Source organism: Xyrauchen texanus, chromosome 19, assembly GCF_025860055.1.
Source record: "Xyrauchen texanus isolate HMW12.3.18 chromosome 19, RBS_HiC_50CHRs, whole genome shotgun sequence".
Lineage (NCBI taxonomy): Eukaryota > Metazoa > Chordata > Actinopteri > Cypriniformes > Catostomidae > Xyrauchen > Xyrauchen texanus.
The window spans coordinates 29,714,403-29,738,560 of record NC_068294.1 but is presented as its reverse complement, the minus strand read 5'-3'; the positions used below and the strand labels follow the sequence as shown (position 1 = coordinate 29,738,560).

Here is a 24,158-nt window from a genome sequence, read left to right as displayed (position 1 = left end):
TGCTGGGCCCCCGTACCAAATATGTATGTATAGAAAACTGACTTCTAAGGGGCCCCCCCCTGCCTCGGGCCCTGGGTACTCGGTACCCTTTACCCCCCCAGTCCGACGCCCCTGATCGGCAAAAACAAAAGAAGCATGAATGTGGAAGTGAAAATGAAAGTGGATATTTATAGTCTAAAAAATCTGACCTATTAAGACCTTTTAATGACTGTGAATTCCATTGCAGTATACTTAAGCAATAAGGTAAAAGTTGTTTTGTGAAAATGGTCTTGGCTTAAGGAAATTGTTTGGCCTTAACATGAAGCTGAGTGCTTGCAATCCCTTCTGTCGTGACTATGTTCACAATTGTGTGTTACCTTGTGTACCTTATTGCCTTTATAAGAGTTTACTACATAATTTAAAATGTTCTACAAAAATGTAAACTACATAATGTAAACAATGTATTGGCATTACATTGGTCAAATAATAAAATGCTAATGAAAATATTGCCATCACTACTGCAATACAATGACATTACAAAATGTTTTCAATAAAAGCTACATTATTATTAATAGAACACTGTATTGACCAAAGAGCATTGAAGACAGTAACTATTTTATAAACAGCTAATAAGTCCTCACATATAATGGCGCTCTACTGAGGTAACACGTCAGAGAGGATTAGTGTTCATCTGCGTGAACGTAGTTCCCAGGGACCCACTCTGCTATTAGGGAGCGTTCAGCCTCACCCTACCTGCTGAAGGTAGTTAGGGTGAAAATGCTGAGAACAGCAATCTGTCACAAGTGTGGCATGTGTGTTAGTGAGGAATACTACCCTTTCTGTTGTTTTCACTCTTTCTCAGCCTGTCTACTTTCCAGTGCTTTAACTCTCTCTTTTTTATTCAAATCATTGTACATACAATCCCTCTCTTTGAACCCCTATCTACATACTGTAGATACTGGATAAACTCATACATGAACTGCCATGTATACTCACTGCCTCATCGATATATCTATTTATGTATTTATGGTAATGGATACAGTTAAGTGGCACTTTTCTTGAGTTGGTTTGAGAGTTTTTGTGGCAATAAATCTTGCGATGACCCTGTGGCAGCAGAACTGATCTCACAGAACTGTTTGAAAATTGAAAACTCAAGTCATGTCCAGCCAAGGGGTGTCTGAAAAAATCATGTTCACACTTTACAAAGGTGTTTTGTGGTTGTGTGAAGCACCCAAGCTGTGGTTATTTGTGAAGGCTTGCCCAGAACCTGATATATCAAACTTCTGCCCACTAGTCCACAAAGCTGAAAAGAGAAATGTTGTAATCAGTTTTTCTACTGTTGCCACACAGTATGTGTGTCTCAAAGCGCTGAATTTGTATTTTATTTTATTTCCTAAATTTGCCAGCTTTTAATTTGGCCTGTGGTTTTCAAATAAATATTTATATGCTGCCTCACTATTTCCCAGCTAGACTCCCCAACCAATCTGCTTCATTTTATGTAAATTAATCATCTCTAATATTGGCCTGTCATGTAGTTAATTAAATGCTGTTTTGATACATTTTGTGTACTCTCTATCTCTTTCTCTCTTTTTCAATTTCTTTCTCTTTTTGTCCCCAAGTCTCTGTGGGATATGAATATGAATCATGTCCTAGTCTGGTGCTTTGGGAGAAGAGGACAGCTATGCTACAGGGCTATGAGCTGGAACCTTCCAATCTGGGCGGCTGGTCTCTGGACAAACACCATATACTCAACCTGCGCAGTGGTATGAGCTTTATGTTCTTATGCATACAATTAAAACATAACGACACTGAACATTTTAGACAGTCAGGATACAGTTCTTGTTAAAACCCCTTTTAATTCCTACAATAAAGTGACTTAAAGTGGATATGTCATGAACAACAGGTTTTATGTTGCTCTTTTGAAATAATAGATTTCTAAAGAACTATGTACTGTAGACATACTCTACTTTACACAATGCCAAACTCCCTCCCCAGTCTATCTTCAACATTTAAGAAAACTTAGTTGCAAAAACGTGTCATTCAGAAAGCTTAATGGTAGGTAAATATATAAGGAGCCATAGCAAAAACAGCCTGTTTAATTCAAAGGGTCAGAGAGTGTGTGGAAAATATTCACTAAAAATTAAATAACAAAATATATTGCAATAAAGCTAGAGTATGATTAAACAGTGAAACTTGAAAAATAAAATGCTACAAGAGTGTTCCCATGTAAGCACTCTTATTTATGGCTACTTTTAGTATTTACATGATAAATATATTAACTTGAAATAATTATACTTGTTATTGTTGAGTAATTATATCATTATTGAATAAGTATACTTGATTATTAGATTTGAAAATTAAAATGAGATTTTTGAATATCTCTTTATCATGTTTGTATGTTGGGACTGAGAAAGGAAGTTAAGAGTTGGCCATAATCCTCTGATACACAGGACATCTGGTGTAATGTGAAGTTTGGCTGCCTTTAGAGAAGATACATGTTACCTCGATCAAAAACTTAACATTATATTCCCAAAATGCAGTTGTTACTTTCAAAAAGCAAATGTTCAAAAATGGGCTGGGTAAACTGCTTTTACTGAAAATTGCCTTTTGAAAATGCCATTTCTTTTTACATTTAAATGGTTATTGTTTCTTTATTTCATCTGACATCAGGCATCCTTCATAAGGGCAGCGGTGAGAACGTGTTTGTGTCCCAGCAGCCCCCCATCATCACAAGCATTATGGGTAATGGGCGACGGCGCAGCATCTCGTGCCCAAGCTGTAATGGCCTGGCTGATGGAAATAAGCTGTTGGCACCTGTAGCCCTGGCAGCAGGCACTGATGGCAGCCTCTATGTCGGAGATTTGAATTTCGTACGCAGAGTTTATCCCAATCTCAACACCACGCGGATACTGGAACTCAGGTATTACAAGAGGGGCAAAGGAGACTTTATTTTTAGATTTAAATCAAATGTACAGAATGTTCAATAGTGGTGAATACATGTAAAGTAGAGCAAATCATAAAGTGGGACACATCGTAATCATATGTCATTAAGTATATATTCTCCCATGGCTAAAAATCAGCAACTAGTATGGGGTGTCCTACTTTACCTATATTCACCCTATGTGTCTTATGTCAAAAATTCAATTCGCAAATAATTTGCATCATAATGATGTAATTATTTTTGCTTCCTTATCCTACAGAAATAAGGATTTTCGACACAGGTGAGCATTTAACTCCATTTGTTTCTCACTTTTAACTCTACTCTAATTATCCACTTAATATTATAATAGAGCAAAAGGCTTCAATTGTTGAAATAACAGATCATAACTAATTGCATAATTGTGGCACTTACTTCTCAATGACCTAATTTTTCATAGTAACAACCCGACTCATAAGTACTTCTTGGCTGTGGACCCAGTCTCTGGGGCTCTATTCATCTCTGACACAAATTCACGGCGAATTTACAAGGTGCGTTTGCTTACTGGAGGAAGACTGCTGGCAGACAATGCTGAAGTGGTGGCGGGCACGGGAGAACAGTGCCTGCCCTTCGATGAGAGATGCGGGGATGGGGGCAAAGCCATTGAAGCCACCCTCATGAGCCCCAAAGGTAAGTAGACACCAACATTGAAGAATACCTAAAGAAAAAGAGGCAAAATCAGATGGTTTTAGTCTGAAAGTTTTACTGTTTGTTATTCCATTGGTTATAACCATCATGTCAGTTGAAGTTATGATAATGTCTCACACTCATATGTGCCTGGCTGAGGTGAGGAAACAGCTCTTCGGGCTTTCTTTACATCTATTTCCTTTGTAGCAGTGACACCTAACATGGATAAAAAGAGCCATATCCTCCAGCTGCTTCCACAATCACAGAGAACATTCAACCTTAAGCTATTAATTAATTTTTAAATGTGCTGTTGGGAGTAAGAGTCTCTGGTTTCAGCTATCGGTGTCTCTTGGTATTCACTCTCTCCGTCTATCTACCGAAGATAATGTTACTTAATATGCAAGCTCTTTTAACTCTGAGATGTCACAGCTCAAATCTGTGAGCGAGCATATATCTGTATTATACAGCTTTTGTGTTCAGGTAGATCAAATTACAAATAATATTTCATATTGCTTCCAGGGAAAAGACCCTAGTAATCTCAAATTTGTCCACTAGAATTTCAGAAGTGATGTCAATAATGTGCTCAGATTTGCAAAGATACCAAAGTCTGCAATCAAAAGTCAGAGATTTCAATATTAACTAAACATTTATCCTAAAATTCTTCCATTAAATGCTTAAATTAATTTCATAGATCTATATATTCCTGAATGTTAATAATTGTTTCATTTGTGTCTATTTTTATTTCTCTTAACTAACTTTAGGAGAGTTGTTACCTCAAGGAATCATAACTGAGAACTCTGAGAACTGAAAACATAAAGTCTCATGAGTTGCTGTATGAAAGAGCAACATCTTAACTTTTTTTTTTCCTCTTTATACTTTTACTTGCTTACATTACACATAAAATGTAATTACTGTTAATGGGATTGCTTATTTTAATAGTTTGTAGATTAATGGCAATGCGAAGAGAATCTATTATAAAAAACATTTATAGATTTTATTATGGGGTGTAATAATATTATGAATATTATGGGGGTGTAATGGGTAATTCCACAAAATTCAGTACAAACTAGAATTAAGGCACAATATAAACAATGAAATGATAAACGTATTGCATCAAGAACAGAAAAGATAATGGTACAATCATAAATTAGAGCAGGTTTTGAAAGTGAAATCCAGGTTTGGTTTAAGGAAAAAATACCCAATCTGACACCAAACTGTCAAAGATGTCACATTGTCACATTTTCTGTGTATGTTGAATGTGTGCTTGTAGAGAGGGAGTAAGAGAGAGAGAGAGAGAGAGAGAGAGAGAGAGAGAGAGTAGAGAGGTGACAGACTACACAGGCCTCATTACCGATTCCCACATGACTTTACACTGAGAAAAGACTCAGTCAAGTGCACTCAGACTCTCCCCTCATGCTATTTGTCTCCTTATCTTTTTGTTCAAACCCTCTCTGCATCATATACCTACACAGGTCCATTCAATAGCAAGCACCTTCTTGTCAACACTTCGAGACATTCTTGTCTGCTTCTGCCTTGTTATCTCTGATAAGGGGAATTGATGGGTTGACGCAAGTGCGATGCTTGATTGACATGTGTTATTTGGTAGGTTATATAGGAGAGGAGAAAGAGAAAGACAGATTGAGTAGAGTCTGAAGATAAACCTAGACTTTGTTGAAGCCAGATCAAAGATGGACTTGTTCTGATCATTAAAAACTTTTGTTTGAGGTTGAACCGCTGAAGACAAAAATAAACATGTCTGACAGGCAAAGGATTTTAGATTCTCACCCCTGAACTTCCTGGCTGACTTTTTAACCAGTTGTCTTCCTCTTTTTTTCTCTTCTTCAGGTATTGCTGTAGATAAGAATGGGCTTATGTACTTTGTGGATGCCACTATGATTAGGAAGGTGGATCAGAACGGTATCATCTCTACTCTGCTGGGCGCTAATGACCTCATTGCTGTTCGCCCACTGAGCTGTGACTCTAGCATGGATGTCAGTCAGGTCAGCAAGCAAACAGTCTAGGCCCGTATTACAAATAGCTCCCAGGCAAATAAAGTAGGATAGGTAATTTGAGCAAAGAATCTACTTGAAGCCCCTTTCACTCTGACAGCGATTCTATCACAGGAGGTATTCTAAAATTATATTTATGCCAGGAATTATGTAATTATATGTTTGTGTTTCTGTGACAACTGAAGAGACAACGACAATGAATGGAGTGAGGAGATATATAGACATCATTTTGAATTTGTTAAGCAGAAGAACAAAAACAAAGAAAATTGTTTAGAAAGTAATTATTAATGTGATTACTTTTTCCATGAGTAATCTGATTAACAAGAAGTAATTTGTAGTTGATTATTATTTTTGTTGATTTTTTTTTTCATTGAAAATGAATAACTGTGTTGCTTTGTTTCTTCAAGATGCTGTCAGTGTAAGCAGAGATTAAGCATACATCCTCTTTAAAATAGATCCTCAGAGCTTAAAATGTAGATATACAAGTTTTAATTATGTAAAACTTGCTTGCAAAAACTTGATCAGAAACTCAGGATGTATACAATTAAGTGCCTGGTGAATGTAAAACAAATTTCTATATGCTTTATTTTGTATTTTTTATATCTAGGTGCGGTTGGAGTGGCCCACTGACTTGGCAGTAAACCCCATGGACAACTCACTTTACGTACTAGAGAACAATGTTATCCTACGCATCACTGAAAACCACCAAGTCAGTATCATTGCCGGGCGGCCCATGCACTGCCAGGTGCCTGGCATCGACTATTCCCTCAGCAAACTGGCCATCCACTCTGCCCTGGAGAGTGCCACAGCTATTGCCATCTCCCATACGGGCGTGCTCTACATCGCCGAGACAGACGAGAAGAAGATCAACCGCGTGCGGCTTGTCAGCACTAACGGCGAGATGTCGCTGCTAGCTGGCGCTGCATCCGAGTGCGACTGCAAAAACGACGTTAACTGTAACTGCTTCGCAGGAGATGACGAATACGCTACAGACGCCAGCCTGAACTCACCCATGTCTCTGGCTGTATCACCGGATGGCACGCTCTACATTGCAGATCTCAATAACATTAGAATCCGCGCTGTGCGTACTAACCGGCCTGGACCTTCGGCACTAGGGCGGTATGAGGTTGCATCCCCTCAAGAGCAAGAACTGTATGTGTTTAACGAGGAGGGTCTCCACCTTCAGACCATCAGCTTAGTGACAGGCCTGCCCCTCTACAACTTCAGCTACGGCCCTGATGGAGAGCTGGCCACAGTGGTGGATTACTGCAATAACACTGTGAAAGTGCAGAGGGACGGAGCAGGGCAGGGTGGAGCTGGGCTGTTCAGGCTTATCCTGCAACCTGAGAATCAGGTGGTGATGCTGGGACTGGATCCCGCAGGGAACCTGCGCTCTGTCTCTGCTCTTAATCAGGAGATATTTCTGTTGGGATACAATGGCAATACTGGTTTATTGACCACCAAGGCTGATGAGACAGGCTGGACAACCTTTTATGAGTAAGTATGTGTGTGTTGTGCATGACACACCTGTAATTATCTGGGAATTTTAAAGTAGGTTAAGAAGTCAAATAAAATAAAAAATGTCTGAAAAATATAAGATTTATTGAAATATCATGGAAATGCATTGTGTGGGAATTCTGAATATATGTTGCACAATTTCCACCTGCGGGGTTACATGAAGTACTTTCAACTCTGAATATTTTTATTTTCAAGTCCAACTTAGAACTTCAAGATTGGATTTTACTGAGATGCAGGTGTATGGCATCACATGAACAAGGTGGCACCCAGTGAGATGTACACAGTTATTGATAAACATGAACTTTTAAGCAAAAATGTTTGAAGGAATGCAGCATAAATCTTAATACTTCCTGCCGAGTTCAGTTCCAACCCTGCTGTAAGACACACAGGAATCTGAAGATCATGGTGAACTTTTTTCGGTGTGTTTTTTTAGAGTTGGAACTCTCTCCAGGAAAGTAAATCTTCAAGAACAGGACTGAGCAAACATACTTCAGAGAATGCAACATTCTCCACATTTCAGTGCACTGGAACATACATCAACTAGACTGTGACAGATCTTTGAAAGGCTCCAGATCTGGTCCCTAATGTAATGTTAGACTGAGAGACAGAGACCGAGAAAGAGAGAAGGAAATAGGAGAGCTAACACTGATCATATATTGAATGATTTACTAGAGGAGGCATCACCAGATCTTCTGATTCTAACCATTGTTTTCCAAGGCTTTGTTGTGAACATGTACATTAAACATGAAGAAAACCATGTAAACAACATCTTAACCTGTTCTGTCAGGTACTGATGCCTCACATTAGCATTAATTAAATCATAAGTGCACTCTTTGTCCTTACTGTCTAAACATTTCATCAACACTTCATCATCTTATGGAGTTTTTAACACCTCGCCAAAGTTGCCTTTGGCTTGCTCACAGGGGGCTTTAAGACATTAAGGAATGCTTTTCTGTAAAGCTGCTTTGAAATCATGTGTATTGTGGAAGATGCTGTACAAATCAAATTGATTGGATTAGTAGTAAGAAGTTGAAGCCAAAATATTACATTAGAAGTGTCATCTAGTTGGTCTAAAAACATTGAGATGTTTTTAGACCAAATTATGATTGCACTTTATTCTTTTACTTTCAAATATGGCTTTTCAAATGGCTTTTCCTAATGTTTATTGTATTTTCAGGTATGACAGTGAAGGGAGGCTAACCAATGTGACATACCCCACGGGGATGGTTACGAGTCTACATAGAGAGATTGAAAAATCCATCAACATTGACATTGAGAGCTCCAACAGAGATGATGATGTCACTGTCATCACTAATCTTTCATCAGTTGAAGCCTCCTATACTGTTGTGCAAGGTATGTGTGCTTAGCAAGAAGTTAATACTGAATCTTTTGCATTTCAGACATTATTGTGCTGGTTGGTTAGTATGTTTTCTTTTCGGCCTATGGAAATAGTTCCAAAAGAAACTGAAGCAGAATCAAGTGTTGCGTGTCGCTGAGCAACCCGCAGAATGACAGCCTGTCTGAAATGCCACAAACACAGAATATCAGCACTCTTTGAATGCCACTTTTCAAATCAAATTAGAGGTTTAGATCTGTTAATTTGTGTTCCATTAATCATGTTGCAGTGAGAATTATCAGTGCACAAACACAATTTTATATATCTCATTAACATTTTTACTTGAATGTATACTATATTACTATACTATACTATACTATACTATACTATACTATACTATACTATACTATATTATATACTGACAAAATGTCTCCCAAATTTCAAATATAAATATTGTTTTAAAGCATTTATTTGCAGAAAATGACAACTGGTCAAAATAACAAAAACGATGCAGTGTTTTCAGACTTCGAATAATGCAATAAAGCAAGTTAATATACATTTTTTAACAACTCAGTACTAATGTTTTAGCTTAGGAAGAGTTCAAAAATCAATATTTTGTGGAATAACCCTGATTATTCTACCAGTCTTTCACATTGCTGTTGGGTGACATTATGCCACTCCTGGCACAAAAATTCAAGCAACTTGGCTTTGTTTGGTGGCTTGTGGCCATCCATATTCCTCTTGATCACATTCAAGAGGTTTTCAATTGGGTTCAGGTCCAGAGATTGGGCTGGCCATGACAGGGTATTGGTCCAGTGGTCCTCCGTCCACAACTTGATTGATCTGGCTGTGTGGCATGGAGCATTGTCCTGCTTGAAAATACAATCCTCGGAATTGGGGAACATTGTCAGAACAGAAGGAAACAAGTTTTCTTTCAGGATAACCTTGTATGTGGCTTGAGTCATGTGGCCTTTACAAAGATGAATCTGCCTTGATTCCAGCCCACTGTGAAATATGGGTGCAAGACACCGTGGCTTGAAGGCTTCTCCAGGTCTCTAACCATTAGGTGGAGGATCAGTGATGATCTGAAAACACTGCATCTTTTTGTTATTTTGACTAGTTGTCATTTTCTGCAAATAAATCCTCCAAATGACAATATTTTTGGAGGGGGAATTTGGAAGAAATGTTGTCAGTACTTTATAGAATACAAAAAATATATATATATATTTCGAATTTTACTGAAATCATACCTAAATCCAGAGAAACTGATGATTTTGCCCTGGTATCTTAATCTTTCCAGAGCTGCACATACTGTAATTATATATACACACATATCAGTGCTTGCTCAGTAAGATGCAAAAAAATATCAACATACAGACACCCTGAATGCCATTGTGGGACTGTAAGCAAATCTTTGTCTCGAACCCCCCCCATGCTTAGAATTCTATTTGTGTTTTTCTATGATACATATGATTGAACAGAAATTCATTACCTTATCACAACTAAATATTCACTGTATTCCATCTGCAATCTTTCACAAACCCCACTGTCCCAAAGCTTATTTCACCTGTTAAGAAGGAATAACAGAGAGAGAGAGAGAGAGAGAGAGAGAGAGAGAGAGAGAGAGAGAGAGAGAGTAAATGCTTGTGCTGCCTTCCATTGGCAGAACCAAACATAACGAAGTGGAGGCAACATTTTGAATGAAGAACAGAGGATTCAGTCCAGTCTGAGTTTCCCCTCAGATCTTGTACCTGAGCTGTACTTTTTACAGCATGAAAAAAGCTGCTTTAGAATCTAACACGGAAACACAGATGGGGCTTAAAAATATAGACTAAATGCAGCAACACTCTTAAAATAATTTACTTTCTTTATAAATTATTAACTACATTATCTCAAATGTATGAATGTACCATCGGCTCATAAATTAGTTTTCTGATTTGTCATGAATTTATAGTGGATGCTCCAAAAAAGGGCTTCTCAACGGGGACATTCAAAGGATGCCAGGAGGCGTTAAGAGCAAATTAGTAGAGAGGGGGGCGTTAGGTTACAAATTGGGGGTTAGAGTGTATCAGTTGGTCTTCTGTTGGTTGGTACGCATTTGTACCACGGTTCATCTGATTCTGAAATCTAGCGACGCATCAAGTATCTTATTTAGCAAGCGTCAAATATGCAGGCAGAGGCACAACCACTGCTAATGCACCTGTATAGGTCTGTAGATGGATACGGCACAAAGGACAGAGCAGCGCGAGTGCAAAGAAGGTGCATTTTTACTCGCAGACAGGTCTCAAGCTTTTAAACATGCATATATGTGGGAATCATTGAGAAGCAAGGCGCGAGAAGCGGAAACCATTTGAATTCGGCACATAATTCTACACAACCACCCTTGAATTGAACTGTACTTTAGGGAGTAATAGATGGATAATAAATATTAATATCACTACTTCAGCTCTATTACATTTGTCATAGGTTATAATAGTGGTTAAATAATAATTTTTTACAACTTATAAAACGTTTATATTTTGTATTTATTTTTTGTGTTTAGAGAAGGTCTACTGTTTATAATTTCAAAAATGCCATAGTTTGTTTTATAGAAATTATGTTACATCTAACAATGGTAGTGAAGAAGATCCATGCTCCCATGTGCTTGCTTACTATGGTCTTGCTACAAATACTACTGTTAAAACTATAATAAAAAATATCATTAATTAATAAATAAAAAGATTCAAAAGGGCTAATGCAAAATACACTATTTTTTTAGATTAAATAGAAATACAATATTAGTAGGGGGGCGTTCATCAAAAAAATGTTGAGAACCAATGCTCTAAAGCATAATAAATGTATGTGGCTCTCTGAAATAAAGCAATTCAAGGCTCAACATCATTAGTTATAAGCAAAGCACTGCTCTTTTTATCTTTTATGATACTACAAAAGACAGTTAGACTGTTCTTGAACTGATAAATGCCCCATAGTCCTTTCATGAGTTCAAAATAAATAAATATTTTTTTTTTGTTGATGTCATTTTGTACTTGTCATGTTGAAAATTTGACATCAAATATTTTGTTTTGTGCTTATTGAATTGGCCGTTCTGTGTTACTCTTTTGCCCCCTGCAGATCAAGTACGGAACAGCTTCCAACTGTGTAACAATGGCACGCTGAGAGTAATGTATGCCAATGGGATGGGTATTAGTTACCACACTGAGCCCCATATCCTGGCAGGATCTGTGAGTCCCACCATCGGCCGCAGAAACATCACCTTACCCACTGATAGTGGTCTGAATTCCATAGAATGGAGATTACGCAAAGAGTTGACCAAGGGCAAGGTCACTGTGTTTGGCAGGAAACTTCGGGTGGGCACATGTTCTAAAATGTATTTCTCTGTAGACAATACAAGTTTTTAATTTTTTCTATCTGTAAGCAAAACTATGCAAGAATATTGCTAGATCTGTTAGATCAACTAATCTGTAACTAAGCCACCTCACCAAATGGACTGAATTACACACCAAACATTTATGCAATTCACAGGCACATGGGCGCAACCTCTTGTCAGTAGACTTTGACAGGAACACACGGACAGAGAAGATATATGACGACCACAGAAAGTTCACTCTAAGGATCACGTATGATGCCCAGGGCAGACCAGCAATATGGCAGCCCAGTAGCAGCCTTGCAGTGGTCAATGTGTCATACTCCAGTACAGGCCAGCTGGTGGGGCTGCACCGAGGGAGTATGAGTGAGAGAACAGAGTTTGACCCACAGGGCCGAATCCTAACACGCTCTTTTGTAGATGGAAAAGTGTGGAGCTACAGTTACCTGGACAAGGTCAGTTCTATTCTTCAAAAAACGTACTTTATTTTATTAATTGCAAATTATTGGGTTTATTCGTTTGAGATCTGAGGGGAATTTATCTCAATTTCACTTACATTGCTGAAACTGCAAAAAGTAACAAGACATATTGTCAATTGGTTTCCATTTCTGTGGTAGAAATCCAGCACCAGAACATCAAATATGTTCTAAATGGCTGTGATTTTGTTGCATCACACAAAACGTTTGCTTTCAGTGTGGATAGACAAATTACTTATTACTTGAAACTTGTCACATTGTGTCTGGTTAGGACACAGTCATGTTCAGAAGAATGTTTTAGACAATGAAAACAAGCATTGTAGTATAATCATTCAAGTACCGGTAAAAAACGAGAAGATTGTTTAATTATAATAAATACATTGACAAAATATAATCCACAACCACAAATAACAAAATTGCTCTGGTAAATTTAATTTCTCAACATTCTGTGCAGCATAAATTATTTCAGATTGAATTGTGACAGCTTGTTAAATATGTTGTTGCTAATTTGCATGATAATGATAATGATGTTCTGAAAATATTTCTCTACACAGTCTATGGTGTTGCTCCTGCAGAGTCAGAGACAGTACATCTTTGAGTTTGACACATCAAATCACATCACAGCTGTCACCATGCCCAGTGTTGCTCGTCACACCATGTTCACTCATGTCTCCATCGGCTACATCCGCAACACCTACAACCCACCAGAGAGCAATGCATCCATCATCTACGACTTCAGCGAGGATGGACACCCTCAGGCCACCTATTTCCTGGGTACTGGTCGTCGTGTCCTCTACAAGTATGGAAAGCTGGCCAAGCTCTCTGAGATCTTGTATGACAGCACAGCCATCGCCTTTGGCTATGACGAGACGGCTGGCGTGTTAAAAATGGTCAACTTGCAGAGCGGCGGCTTCTCTTGCACTATCCGTTATCGTAAAATGGGTCCCCTAATCGACAAACAGATTTATCGCTTCTCTGAGGAAGGTATGGTCAACGCCCGCTTCGACTACACCTACCATGACAACAGTTTCCGAATCGCCAGCATTAAGCCAGTGATCAGTGAGACGCCATTGCCTGTGGATCTGTACCGATACGATGAAATCTCCGGCAAAGTGGAGCACTTCGGAAAGTTTGGAGTCATCTATTATGACATCAATCAGATTATCACCACAGCTGTGATGACTCTTAGCAAGCATTTTGACGCACACGGTCGAATCAAGGAGGTGCAATATGAAATCTTCCGCTCGCTAATGTACTGGATGACGGTGCAGTATGACAACATGGGCAGAGTGATCAAACGGGAGCTAAAGATCGGGCCGTATGCCAATACCACGCAGTACCGTTATGAGTATGATGGTGACGGGCAACTCAGTGGTGTCAAAGTCAACGATTGGTCTACATGGCGCTACAGTTATGACCTAAACGGCAACCTACATTTGCTCAACCCTGGTAACAGTGCCCGACTCATGCCTCTCCGATATGACCTGCGAGACCGCATCACTCGTTTAGGTGACATGCAGTACCGTCTGGATGAGGACGGTTACCTCAGCCAGAGAGGTGGGGATGTCTTTGACTACAATTCGAAAGGCCAGCTGGTACGTGCTTACAGCCGTGCAGCAGCAGGATGGAGCGTGCAGTATCGTTATGACGGGCTCGGACGCAGGGTTTCCACTAAGAACAGCTTGGGTCAGCACCTCCAGTTCTTTTATGCAGACCTGAACAACCCAACTCGAGTCACGCATGTGTTCAATCACTCCAGTTCAGAAATCAGCTCTTTGTACTATGACCTGCAGGGCCATCTGTTTGCCATGGAGGTGAGTAGTGGGGAGGAGTACTACATTGCCTCTGACAACACAGGAACCCCACTAGCTGTCTTCAGCAGCAACGGGCAGATGATCAAACAGGTGCAGTACACTGCCTATGGGGAGGTGTACCATGACTCGAACCCTGAATTTCAGCTGGTCATTGGCTTCCATGGAGGCCTCTATGACTCCCTAACCAAGTTAGTGCATTTCACACAGAGAGACTATGACGTTTTAGCTGCTAGATGGACGTCACCTGATTACACCATGTGGCAGAAGATTAGCAAAGATCTGGCACCCTTCAATTTGTATATGTTCAAGAATAACAACCCACTCAGTGACATGCTGGATGTTAAGAATTATGTCACAGGTAAGAGTTTCATTTACAGCCTTGTCAACTAATGAATTAAATCTAAAGTATGTCATTTCTGCCACTAGATCCATTAGCCGCATCAGAACGAAGAGTTCTCTTTGAGGAACCGTGCCGTTCTGTACCAATATGGGCTCACTGGCACGATTTCTTTGTCCATCGTGGTTCTTCAAAATCAGAATTAGAAAGGACTGACTGAGCAAGTGACCAATTAGGATGTAATAAAGGAGTATCACCAGAATATTTAAGTACAGTTAGCTAACCATGCAGAGAAATCCGGGCCAGGAAATGTTTGTAATCATACAGTACTGAATTGTGCTCAATTGGAAACGCTACTGCAACCAATACTGAACATGCTAGGAACTGTTTGGCCCAATGGTGCAAAAGCGCTTATTGTTTTCAAACAGTTTTCAAACTCATATTCAATTGTTCAAACAAACAGATAGTCCTGCCCCAAACTGAGAAATGTTCTGATTGCACCACAGTGTTTACTGTTTACACTTTTCAGGGAAATCAACCTACAAATCACACATCAGCTTTGATCAATTAACCTATCTATGCAAAATCACAGCCTTAATTCTCTTCATATGTACATTCCATTTGCAGATGTGAAGAGTTGGCTGTTAATGTTTGGCTTCCAGCTAAGCAACATCATCCCAGGCTTTCCCAGACACACTCTCTATTTTGTGGACCCACCATATGAGCTACTTGTCAGTCAAGAAAGTGAAAATGCTCAGGTGAGTCACCATGTTAAAGCTGTAGTAAATCCTCTGAATAACTACTATCTGCAGGAAAATTAATTTTGGTGTGGGTGATCTTGTATGTCTCTATTAAGATCTTTAATATTCTCCATCCTTTTACAGCTGATTACTGGAGTTCAACAGGAAGCTGAGCGGCATAGCCAAGCTTTCATGGCGTTGGAGGGACGGCTTCTTGAGAAGGAGCGCTGGAACAAACAGGATAAACCTGGCCACTGGTTTGGCATAAGTACCCCCATCATCGGACGAGGAGTAATGCTGGCAGTGAAAGAAGGCCGTGTGGCCACAGGGGTCTCAAGCATGGCCAGCGATGACAGCAGGAAGGTAGCTCTGGTGCTTAATAATGCTGTCTACTTAGATGGAACGCACTACACTCAGGATGGCCGTGACTGTCATTTCTTTGTGAAGATAGGCTCAGCTGATAATGACCTTCTAGCTTTGGGACTTACCAACGGGCGTAAGGCACTTGAAAGTGGAATCAACGTGACAGTAAGTGGCCGCTCACGGCGAGGGGTCACCGTTGAGTTCCGGGTTCCAGCCCTGTCTCTCAGTGTGCGGTACGGGTTGGCAGCAGATGTGCTGGATGAGGAGAGAGCTCGATTGTTGGAATTGGCACGGCAACAGGCACTAACAGGGGCGTGGTTGCGAGAGCAGCAACGGGCACGGGATAATAAGGAGGGAAGCCGCTTGTGGACTGAAGGAGAGAGACAGCAGCTCCTTTCAACAGGGAACGTGCAGGGTTACGATGGGTACTACATTTTACCTGTTGAACAGTACCCAGAACTGGCAGACAGCAGTTTCAACATCCAATTCCTGAGACAGAATGAGATGGGGAGGAGGTAACAGTCCACATTTTTTTTTTATGCTGTTTTTTTTATATTTTTATCTCTGTTTATCTTTCTCTCTACCAATAGCTTTTTGATTTTCAGTTCCTTACTCTATTTCTTTCTTTCTCTTGCTTTGTATTTGTATTTTTCCCACTTTTTCTCTTTTTTTTCTGTTATCCCCTGTACCCATGAAGAATAATTGAACTAATGGGGTAACTCTCTGAACGCTGCAGGGACTTTTAAAAGAAGAACTCTCAAAAACTTTGTTAATACTGCCTCTGGCAAAAAAAACTAAAACAACAAAAACATTGAAAGACCTTGTCTTTGTTTTTCAACAATAGACATCAGAAAAGCACTGAGAAACTGAAAAAAAACTGTTGCTGAAATATGAAAAATCCCCTTTTTAAAAAAGAATAGATATTTTTACCCATATTTTTTGGGTTACTGAGAGGATGTTGGTGCCAAATGGTACCATTGTAATTGTGTGACCTGGACTGGAGAGGTGCTTCGAGTCTCACAAGCTGCTGGAGAGGCGCAGTCTCAATGTCAGAACTAAGGAATAACATCTGTAAAGAGAAATATTAGTCTCAGGCCTCCCATTTTTCACAACTAAACTGTCAATTGCCACTGCATCAAGTACCATCATCTACAGACTGAATTTCTTCAAGCAGTCAAGAAAATTCCAGCAAAGTAAAAGGTTTTTAAAAAGTGATGAGAAAATATCAAACATAGATTGTTTCATCACTTATAGAAAATTATTTAAATTGTATCAGATAACAGTGAAGTTCAGGGTGTGCTTTAGATGCGATAGTTTTGTATGTTCCAGTCGCATTAGAGTAACAAGACCTTCACCAGGGCACTTCTGTATAGAAATATCAGAAAATAAACACTCACAATCTACAGATTTAAGGTTACTAGTGTCAGAAACTATTTATTTTTATTTGTTTTATTATTATTATTATTATTATTATTATTAATATTATTCTTGGTACTCTATGACAATCATGAAAGAGTCACCACTTTTAGCTACAGAAATGAACATTGATTGTTGAGTTTATTTTTCCTTTGTAAAATATGTAATAATTTTTCATTTTTGTATTCATTTTGATTTGCTCTTAAGCAAATTATAGTCATACACAGAAATAATTTATGTAAAGTGTTTTTAAATGGTTTATACTTTAAATAAAGTTTAAAACTGTGAAACTTGTTTTTCAAAATATATCTGTATGTACAGTGTATAGATTTACCTTTATGCAGCACAGTAGAATATTGTTCATAATATCAACTTTTATATTTCTAAAAAAAGGTGGCTTGTTATGTGCAGTTCAACAGCTGGTATTAAAATGCTAGACATTTGTGACACTCGAATATCACAGATAAACAATATTGATACCCCGTTTGATGTTCTGTTTGTTTAGTTTTGTTTTTATGCTGAAAAGTTGCTGTACTAGAACCCAAATCATAGAAATTGATTCTTTCCACTGTGAAGAGACTCATTATGGATGTTATGATGTACCAAATCAGTATTGAGGGATGATTCTTACTCAAGTGAGACTCTTCTGAGACCTACCAATAAATAGTTTACTTCATGTGAGTCCTAGTCTCATGTTTTTGTAAATGTGGGATCACGTGTATACTGATATATATTAATATGACATTTCTCTGCATCTCAGAGGTGGAATGTACCATTCCTTTGGTTTTTAAACAATAGTTTTTGCCATAGAATTACTATAGTTATTTATAAAAAAAATTATGACAATGTTTATTTGGATATGGTTCTATTGTAATACCATAGGGAATTGGACATATACTGTAGTAATACTATGATATTCTTTAAAGTATCTTGGAGTAGTATAAATGCCATGGTATTACCATGAAGTTAACTGGAAAATCCAGATGGTATTAACAGAAAGATCTAGAAAGCTTCTTACAATGTATCAAATAAATCCCATATTCATTTGTGATTTTAAAGCAAATATTTTCACTTTCTCCAGAGCCCTTCCACCAAGGGAAATCTACAAGCATAGCATAAAATAGCATAAAGTGGCAGTCCCATAGACATTCTATGGGCGGGACACTGGCGAGGAGATAAGAGGCTGTTCATAACATATTGAATTGACTTCCTGTCTGCTAATCATCAACATGTTTTACTCTAAACAATCCTTTTGGAGTGAACTATGTGTGGAGATTACTATGATAAAATTGCTGTTTTATAAGAGAAGACAAAGACAATTTTGTGACAGGTATGTGTCAGATGATATCCACAATACCTCAAAAGATGACTTACTGTCGTATCACACTAGTTAACTGTTACGCTCTCTACAGCATTGTTTCCCATCCCTGGTCCTAGTGTACCCCCAACACAGAACATTTTGCTTGTCTCCCTTATTTAACACACCCGATTCAACTCATTCGCTCATTCGTATGCTCCATAGAATTGGGCGTGTCAAATATGTGTGACATCTAAACTGTGCAGTGTTGGGAGTACTCCATGACCAGGGTTGGGAAACACTACTCAACAATATCTCTGTATCCACAGTTGTCCTGACCAACCCCTGTGCGGCACCATGATGAATTGCCTGTTTTGTGTTTCTGGTCTTGAGACACTATGTAAGAACTACGGAGAAGTGTGATTTAAATGGAAAACAACAACCATTTAAGTGTTATTTGAAGTAAAAATTTAAATTAAATTAAAAAAAATGTACATTAATTTCAGGCTCAACTTCTGCAGTTGATGGATGTCATAACTCAAAGTAGTTAATGATATCAACGTAACTAGCCTCTGACCATTGTTTCATGACATCTACATACTCAGATTAGGCACTTTCAAAAAAATTAAAACGGTCATCTCGACTCTGTTAAGTATCAGCACTTTAAAGCCATGAGTTTTTAAAAATGTTTCTAAATATAAAACTTTATACATCACACTAAGAATATGAAAATTTCCACGTTCAGGAAAAAGGTGGAGATAGAAGATCTCTGCTTTCACTTCCCCATTCTTCTTCTTTTGTTTCTGGCGATTCACATTCTTTGTAAATTCTCCTACTGGGCAGTGAGGAGATTGAGAATTTATAGGGAAAAAAAGGACTTTCATCCACACCTATCAAATTGCTTCTGAAGATATAGATTACACCACTGGAGTCTTATGGATGGTTTTAATGCTGCCTTTATATGCTTTTTGGACCTCCAAAGATTTGACCTCCATTCACTTGCATTGTATGGATCTACAGGGCTAAGATATTCTAATAAAACTCTTTGTGTTCAGTAGAGGAACGAAAGTAATATTAGTTACGCAAATCTGGGATGGCATGAGAATGAGTAAATGATGAGAGAATTTTCATTTTTGGGTGAATTATACTTTAATAATTTAAAACAATGGTAAATAATTTGTAATAGCCATTTTATTCCATAAGGGTAAGAAATGGAAGTAAAAAATCCTAATAAAGAAAGTTACTGTAGCCCCATCCCAGCCACATACTTTACAACCCCAGTTTCCCTTTTACAGCATAACAGACTAAATGGTATTTTATTCTAAAGTTAGTTCAAGAGAGCGCTTGCTTCTAGGCGGTTCCCTTTTCACGGCCACGCCTACGCTTGAACACAGCCAATTGAATATTAGAGTGGGGTTCCGTTGGAAATGGCTTAAAAAATTTGAATGGCAACGAAGTAAAGGTGCGACCAACAGGCGAGTTGTCATACTACTAACTCATTTAGAACAATGAAACGTATTTTCAGAACGTTTAAGAGAGAAATTGTTGAATTTAACAGCCAGTTTTACTTTGATATTGTTTACTGACTGAGCTTTCAGTTGATGTCGGTCTCCTTTCGTTTGTAGTCAGGGTGACGGTGCTCATGCACCTGTAAATAAACCCTTACTTCAGTTAAGTAGGTAATAAGGAACTAAACGTTTCGTTGCTTTGTTAATGTTTGGTGATGTCCACTTACTATAGTTTTACGGGCATGCACACATCCATCAGTGGAAAATCTAAAGTTGGTGTCCTTGTTTATTTGTATTAAGTTCCATTATGAAGAGAGCTCTTAATCTTGCGACGTAATCATGACATGCAGAAATGTAAACTCTTTGTTTATTGCATGGTTATTGCATTGTGGCTTTTTATAATGATTGTTTAACGTGTATTGCAATTATAATATGAACGATATATATGAAATATCCATTAAAAAGAAAATGTGATAATATTTGATCATATTGATAATATTCTGATAATGGGAAATAAATGGGATTTGAGGGTGCATTTTCCAAATGTCTGTTTAAATGTAAAATAGTTACCATGCAAGATGTAATATTTTTAATAGTATATATTGTATTATGGTTTAATTTCTTCACAAGAGTTATATATGTATAATTTATGTTTTGTAGCTGTTGTCTGATTGTTAACTATTATTGATTTCACTCATTGTGCATCAGGGTTTTTTGCATGACAGGAATGTTGGCATAGCTTGTTGATTGGCCTAAAGCATTCCTCTTTGCTATAGATAAGGAGATCTCTTACAGTGATCTCAAATCTTTCTTGGAGTTCAGGACTTCTTGTGGATGTGCGCTCCAAGGATGAGGTAAACGGAGGGCGTATTCCAGGTTCCATCCACATCCCAGGTGAGAGAGAAGCTGTGGAATTCATTTTTTGCACTTCTCAAGAGTCAGACGTATGTCAATTATAAAGTAGTATTATAATAGTGTGATATTATAGTCAGTGGATGGGTCATTTGTCACATAAATAGGAAATTAACTTTAACCTTCCACCCCCTTCTATTTGTTTTAGTGGAAAATGTAGAAAGTGACATGTCCCTGCTCAGCTGAATTCCAGTGTAAGTTTGGTGTACCTAAGCCTTCGTTGGACTCCTCTGATTTTCCACTGCCAGATGGGAAGACGTGGAGGTGTTGCAACAGACAAAGCCAGAAGCCTGGGGTTCAAGAAGTAATCATTTTGAGATCATGAATACGTTCACATTTCCTGCTGAAATTGTCACACAACAATTCTTCTACCCCTCTCTCTTTAGTGCCCGTAATTATGCTGGAGGCTACATGGAATGGTCAGAAAAGGAGGGAAAATGACGATACGCAAAACTCTTGGAATTTAACAAATGTATCTTGAACCTGTTCCGGCACCTTTTTTTTTTACATCATGTATTTTATTGTTAAATGAATAGCTCACCCAGAACTGAAAATTCTCTCATTTACTCACCCTAACGCCTTCCCAGATGTGTATGAATTTCTTTATTCTGCAGATCTCAGCTCTGTAGGTCCATAGATTGCAAGTGAATGATGACCAAAACTTTGAAGCTCCTAAAAACACATAAAGGCAGCATAAAAGTAATTCATATTACTCCAGTTGTTTAATCAATGTCTTCTGAAGCAATCTTATCGATTTTGGATGAGAACAGACCAAAAAAGCTTGAAATCATGATTGCCAATGAGATGGCTGATGTAAAGATTTATAGTAACAAATTAGTTCTATTTCGGCCTTTTCTCATCCAGAACTGATTAGATCACTTCAGAAGACACAGATTAAGCCACTAGAGTCACATGGTATGCTTTTATGATGCCTATATGTGTTTTTGGAGCTTCAAAGTTTTGGTCACCATTCACTTGCTTTGTCTGGGCCTACAGTGCTGAGATTTTCATCTAAAAATCTTAATATATCATATTGGATGGCAAGAGGGTGAGTAAATGATGAGGACATTTTTCATTTTTGGATGAATTATTCCTTTAATGCTAATCATTAATAATGAAAAAAAAATATATACTATCATTCTTTTTTTATTTAAGAGTCCTAAGGAGAGGAAAAATATAAAATCAGCACAGATTCGGTCTGATCTGGTTCAGATGTAATTACATTTTTGATGATGTCTTTTCCTTTAATTGAATATGTGTGTAAGCCTCGTGTGGCAAAACTCAAGTGAGACACAGAGGATATCGGAGTCACATGCTACTAATTAATGGACACTTACATTGATCTCTGCCAGTCATTTGTGTAATAATCAGCAATCATTCTGAACCTCAAATGGGTGGATTAGATTTAATGTTAGTGACCAAACACTTTACTATTATTTGAAAATTATAAATGTGCATGTCAAGTCTACTGTTAATTCAAAAAGATTGTAAATTCAATGTTTGACTAGTTTTTCTTATTAGGATGTGTATCTGTAGATGTTAGAGATACAAACATTTTAATTGTTATAGAGTTAGGATTTGCCTATATGTCTCCATATCTAGTGTGCCCCTCTGGGTGGGGCCGTTGCTTCACGCAGCCTTGCTGCTTAAAACAGATAAAAAAACAAAAAAAAGTGAAAAAACGTTTAATCCAGCATCAGTTAGTACATTTACATTTATGCATTTGGCAGACGCTTTTATCCAAAGCAACTTACAGTGCAATTATTACTGGGACAATCCCCCCAGAGCAACCTGGAGTTAAGTGCCTTGCTCAAGGGCACAATGGTGGTGGCCATGGGGTTCGAACCAACAATCTTCTGATTTACAGCCCTGCTTTAGCCACTACGCCACCACCATTCACGTGTTCAGGTGTTGAATCTTACTACACACTCCATCTGGGTAGTAAGATTCAATTACCATTTTGTTACCCTATTTAGTTTATTTTGGTAGATCTTAATACAACCATCATGTATGGCAAGCCATTTTAGCTTTTCATTTGTAGGATATGAATTGTTGATATAAAAAATTATGTCATCACTCACAGAAATCACATACTTTATATCAGCAAATATAAAATAATTTTTTGCAAAAAACATAATTTTTGATATCTATATTTAAATTTTCATTAGTAAAGTTTCACACTAATATGTCATTCACTCTTATTCAAAATGCAATTATTTATATAAAAAAATGTGTTTCTTACTAGTTGGAAGTCCAATTTCACATATCAACAATTTCTACTAGTGGAAATGCCAATTTTTGATATCAACAATTGAATTTTAATAAATAAAAATGCTCATTTTTGATATCAGTAATTCGTTTTTTTACTAGTGACAATTTTAATTTCTGATATCTTTAAGGTAATTGTTACTAGTAAGAAAGTCTTGTTAGATATCATTAAATACACTCCAAATAAGTAATATCTGAAATCCAATTCAGATATCAGAAATACCAAATGTAACATGTTGAAATTCAATTACTGATATAAAAAATTACCATATTCACTAGTTGTAATTCAATTGTTGATATCAAGAATTGACCTTTTACTAGTAACAATGTAATTATTGATATCAGTAAAGGGAACTCTACTTGTAACAATTATTGCCTTGATATCATATATAGCCTTTGCAACAAGTAAAAACACTATTATCGATATGTAGAAATACAATTTTAACAGGTAAGAATAGCTATGATAATGATTTTATGAATATTACTGAGACCTGGTTTTCCATGAACTCCACTTTTGGAGCCAATATTAGCAGGTTAAAGAAATGGAGGGGGACATTCCATCAGGGTAAAAACAGCTTGTTTTTTAAAGTTTGATTTTTATGCTTCAGAAACAGAAAATTAGAATTCGTTAATTTTTCTTTTTTGTCCATTGTTAAAAAATAAAAACCATATTAGATTTGCATATATGGGTGGCACTGCATCGTCCTTTTCATCTGATTGGCCAACCCACGCCATCTTTTACTTCCGTAATCCTTTTAGCCAGAATAACAGTTCATTCCGCTCTGCATATTTGGCTCAATTTTAATTAAATATTGTCCCGAACTCTCCCTGTAAACTACACTTGCCATACGCAGAAAAATCTTGTTACTGTGCACAAAACTGGTGCTGTTGCGAGGTGTTGTCTCTAATGGATGACGCATAATGCCTCCTACACACTACATGACTTTCAATGACGTCGGATTGTGGTACCGTTCACATTTTCAAATTACACGACGAATTAGTGACAGCTGTGAACACATTACAAGACATTTCACTATTGGCGAATCCCCGATGACTCTGCCTGGACTCCAAATTATGTTTCAAACAGAGTACACACAAGAAGAGATACGAGATATGAAAACAAATGCATGATCGTATGTTATCGATTTCAGAATATGATGTGTATGTTTTTCATTGCCTAAAGGCATCATATATTTTATTGGTTACAATATGAAAAA

At 37.8% G+C, this 24,158-nt stretch overlaps 1 protein-coding gene and 1 pseudogene across 1 annotated transcript in view; both read left to right on the top strand.

The window, feature by feature from the left end:
- The window catches only part of LOC127659897 (teneurin-2-like), a 333,843-nt gene extending 316,228 nt beyond the window's left edge, over positions 1 to 17,615 (top strand). Inside the window, exons 20-31 of the mRNA XM_052149875.1 lie at positions 1,599 to 1,742; positions 2,650 to 2,899; positions 3,180 to 3,200; positions 3,357 to 3,586; positions 5,429 to 5,583; positions 6,200 to 7,089; positions 8,288 to 8,463; positions 11,558 to 11,793; positions 11,969 to 12,265; positions 12,841 to 14,458; positions 15,065 to 15,195; positions 15,322 to 17,615. Of these exons, the coding sequence (XP_052005835.1) occupies positions 1,599 to 1,742; positions 2,650 to 2,899; positions 3,180 to 3,200; positions 3,357 to 3,586; positions 5,429 to 5,583; positions 6,200 to 7,089; positions 8,288 to 8,463; positions 11,558 to 11,793; positions 11,969 to 12,265; positions 12,841 to 14,458; positions 15,065 to 15,195; positions 15,322 to 16,059 (4,886 nt within the window). The 3' untranslated portion in view covers positions 16,060 to 17,615. The remainder of the gene's footprint in view (positions 1 to 1,598; positions 1,743 to 2,649; positions 2,900 to 3,179; positions 3,201 to 3,356; positions 3,587 to 5,428; positions 5,584 to 6,199; positions 7,090 to 8,287; positions 8,464 to 11,557; positions 11,794 to 11,968; positions 12,266 to 12,840; positions 14,459 to 15,064; positions 15,196 to 15,321) is intronic.
- A 995-nt stretch (positions 17,616 to 18,610) lies between these two features.
- LOC127659800 (thiosulfate:glutathione sulfurtransferase-like) lies at positions 18,611 to 21,114 on the top strand (annotated as a pseudogene).
- Positions 21,115 to 24,158: the final 3,044 nt, after the last annotated feature.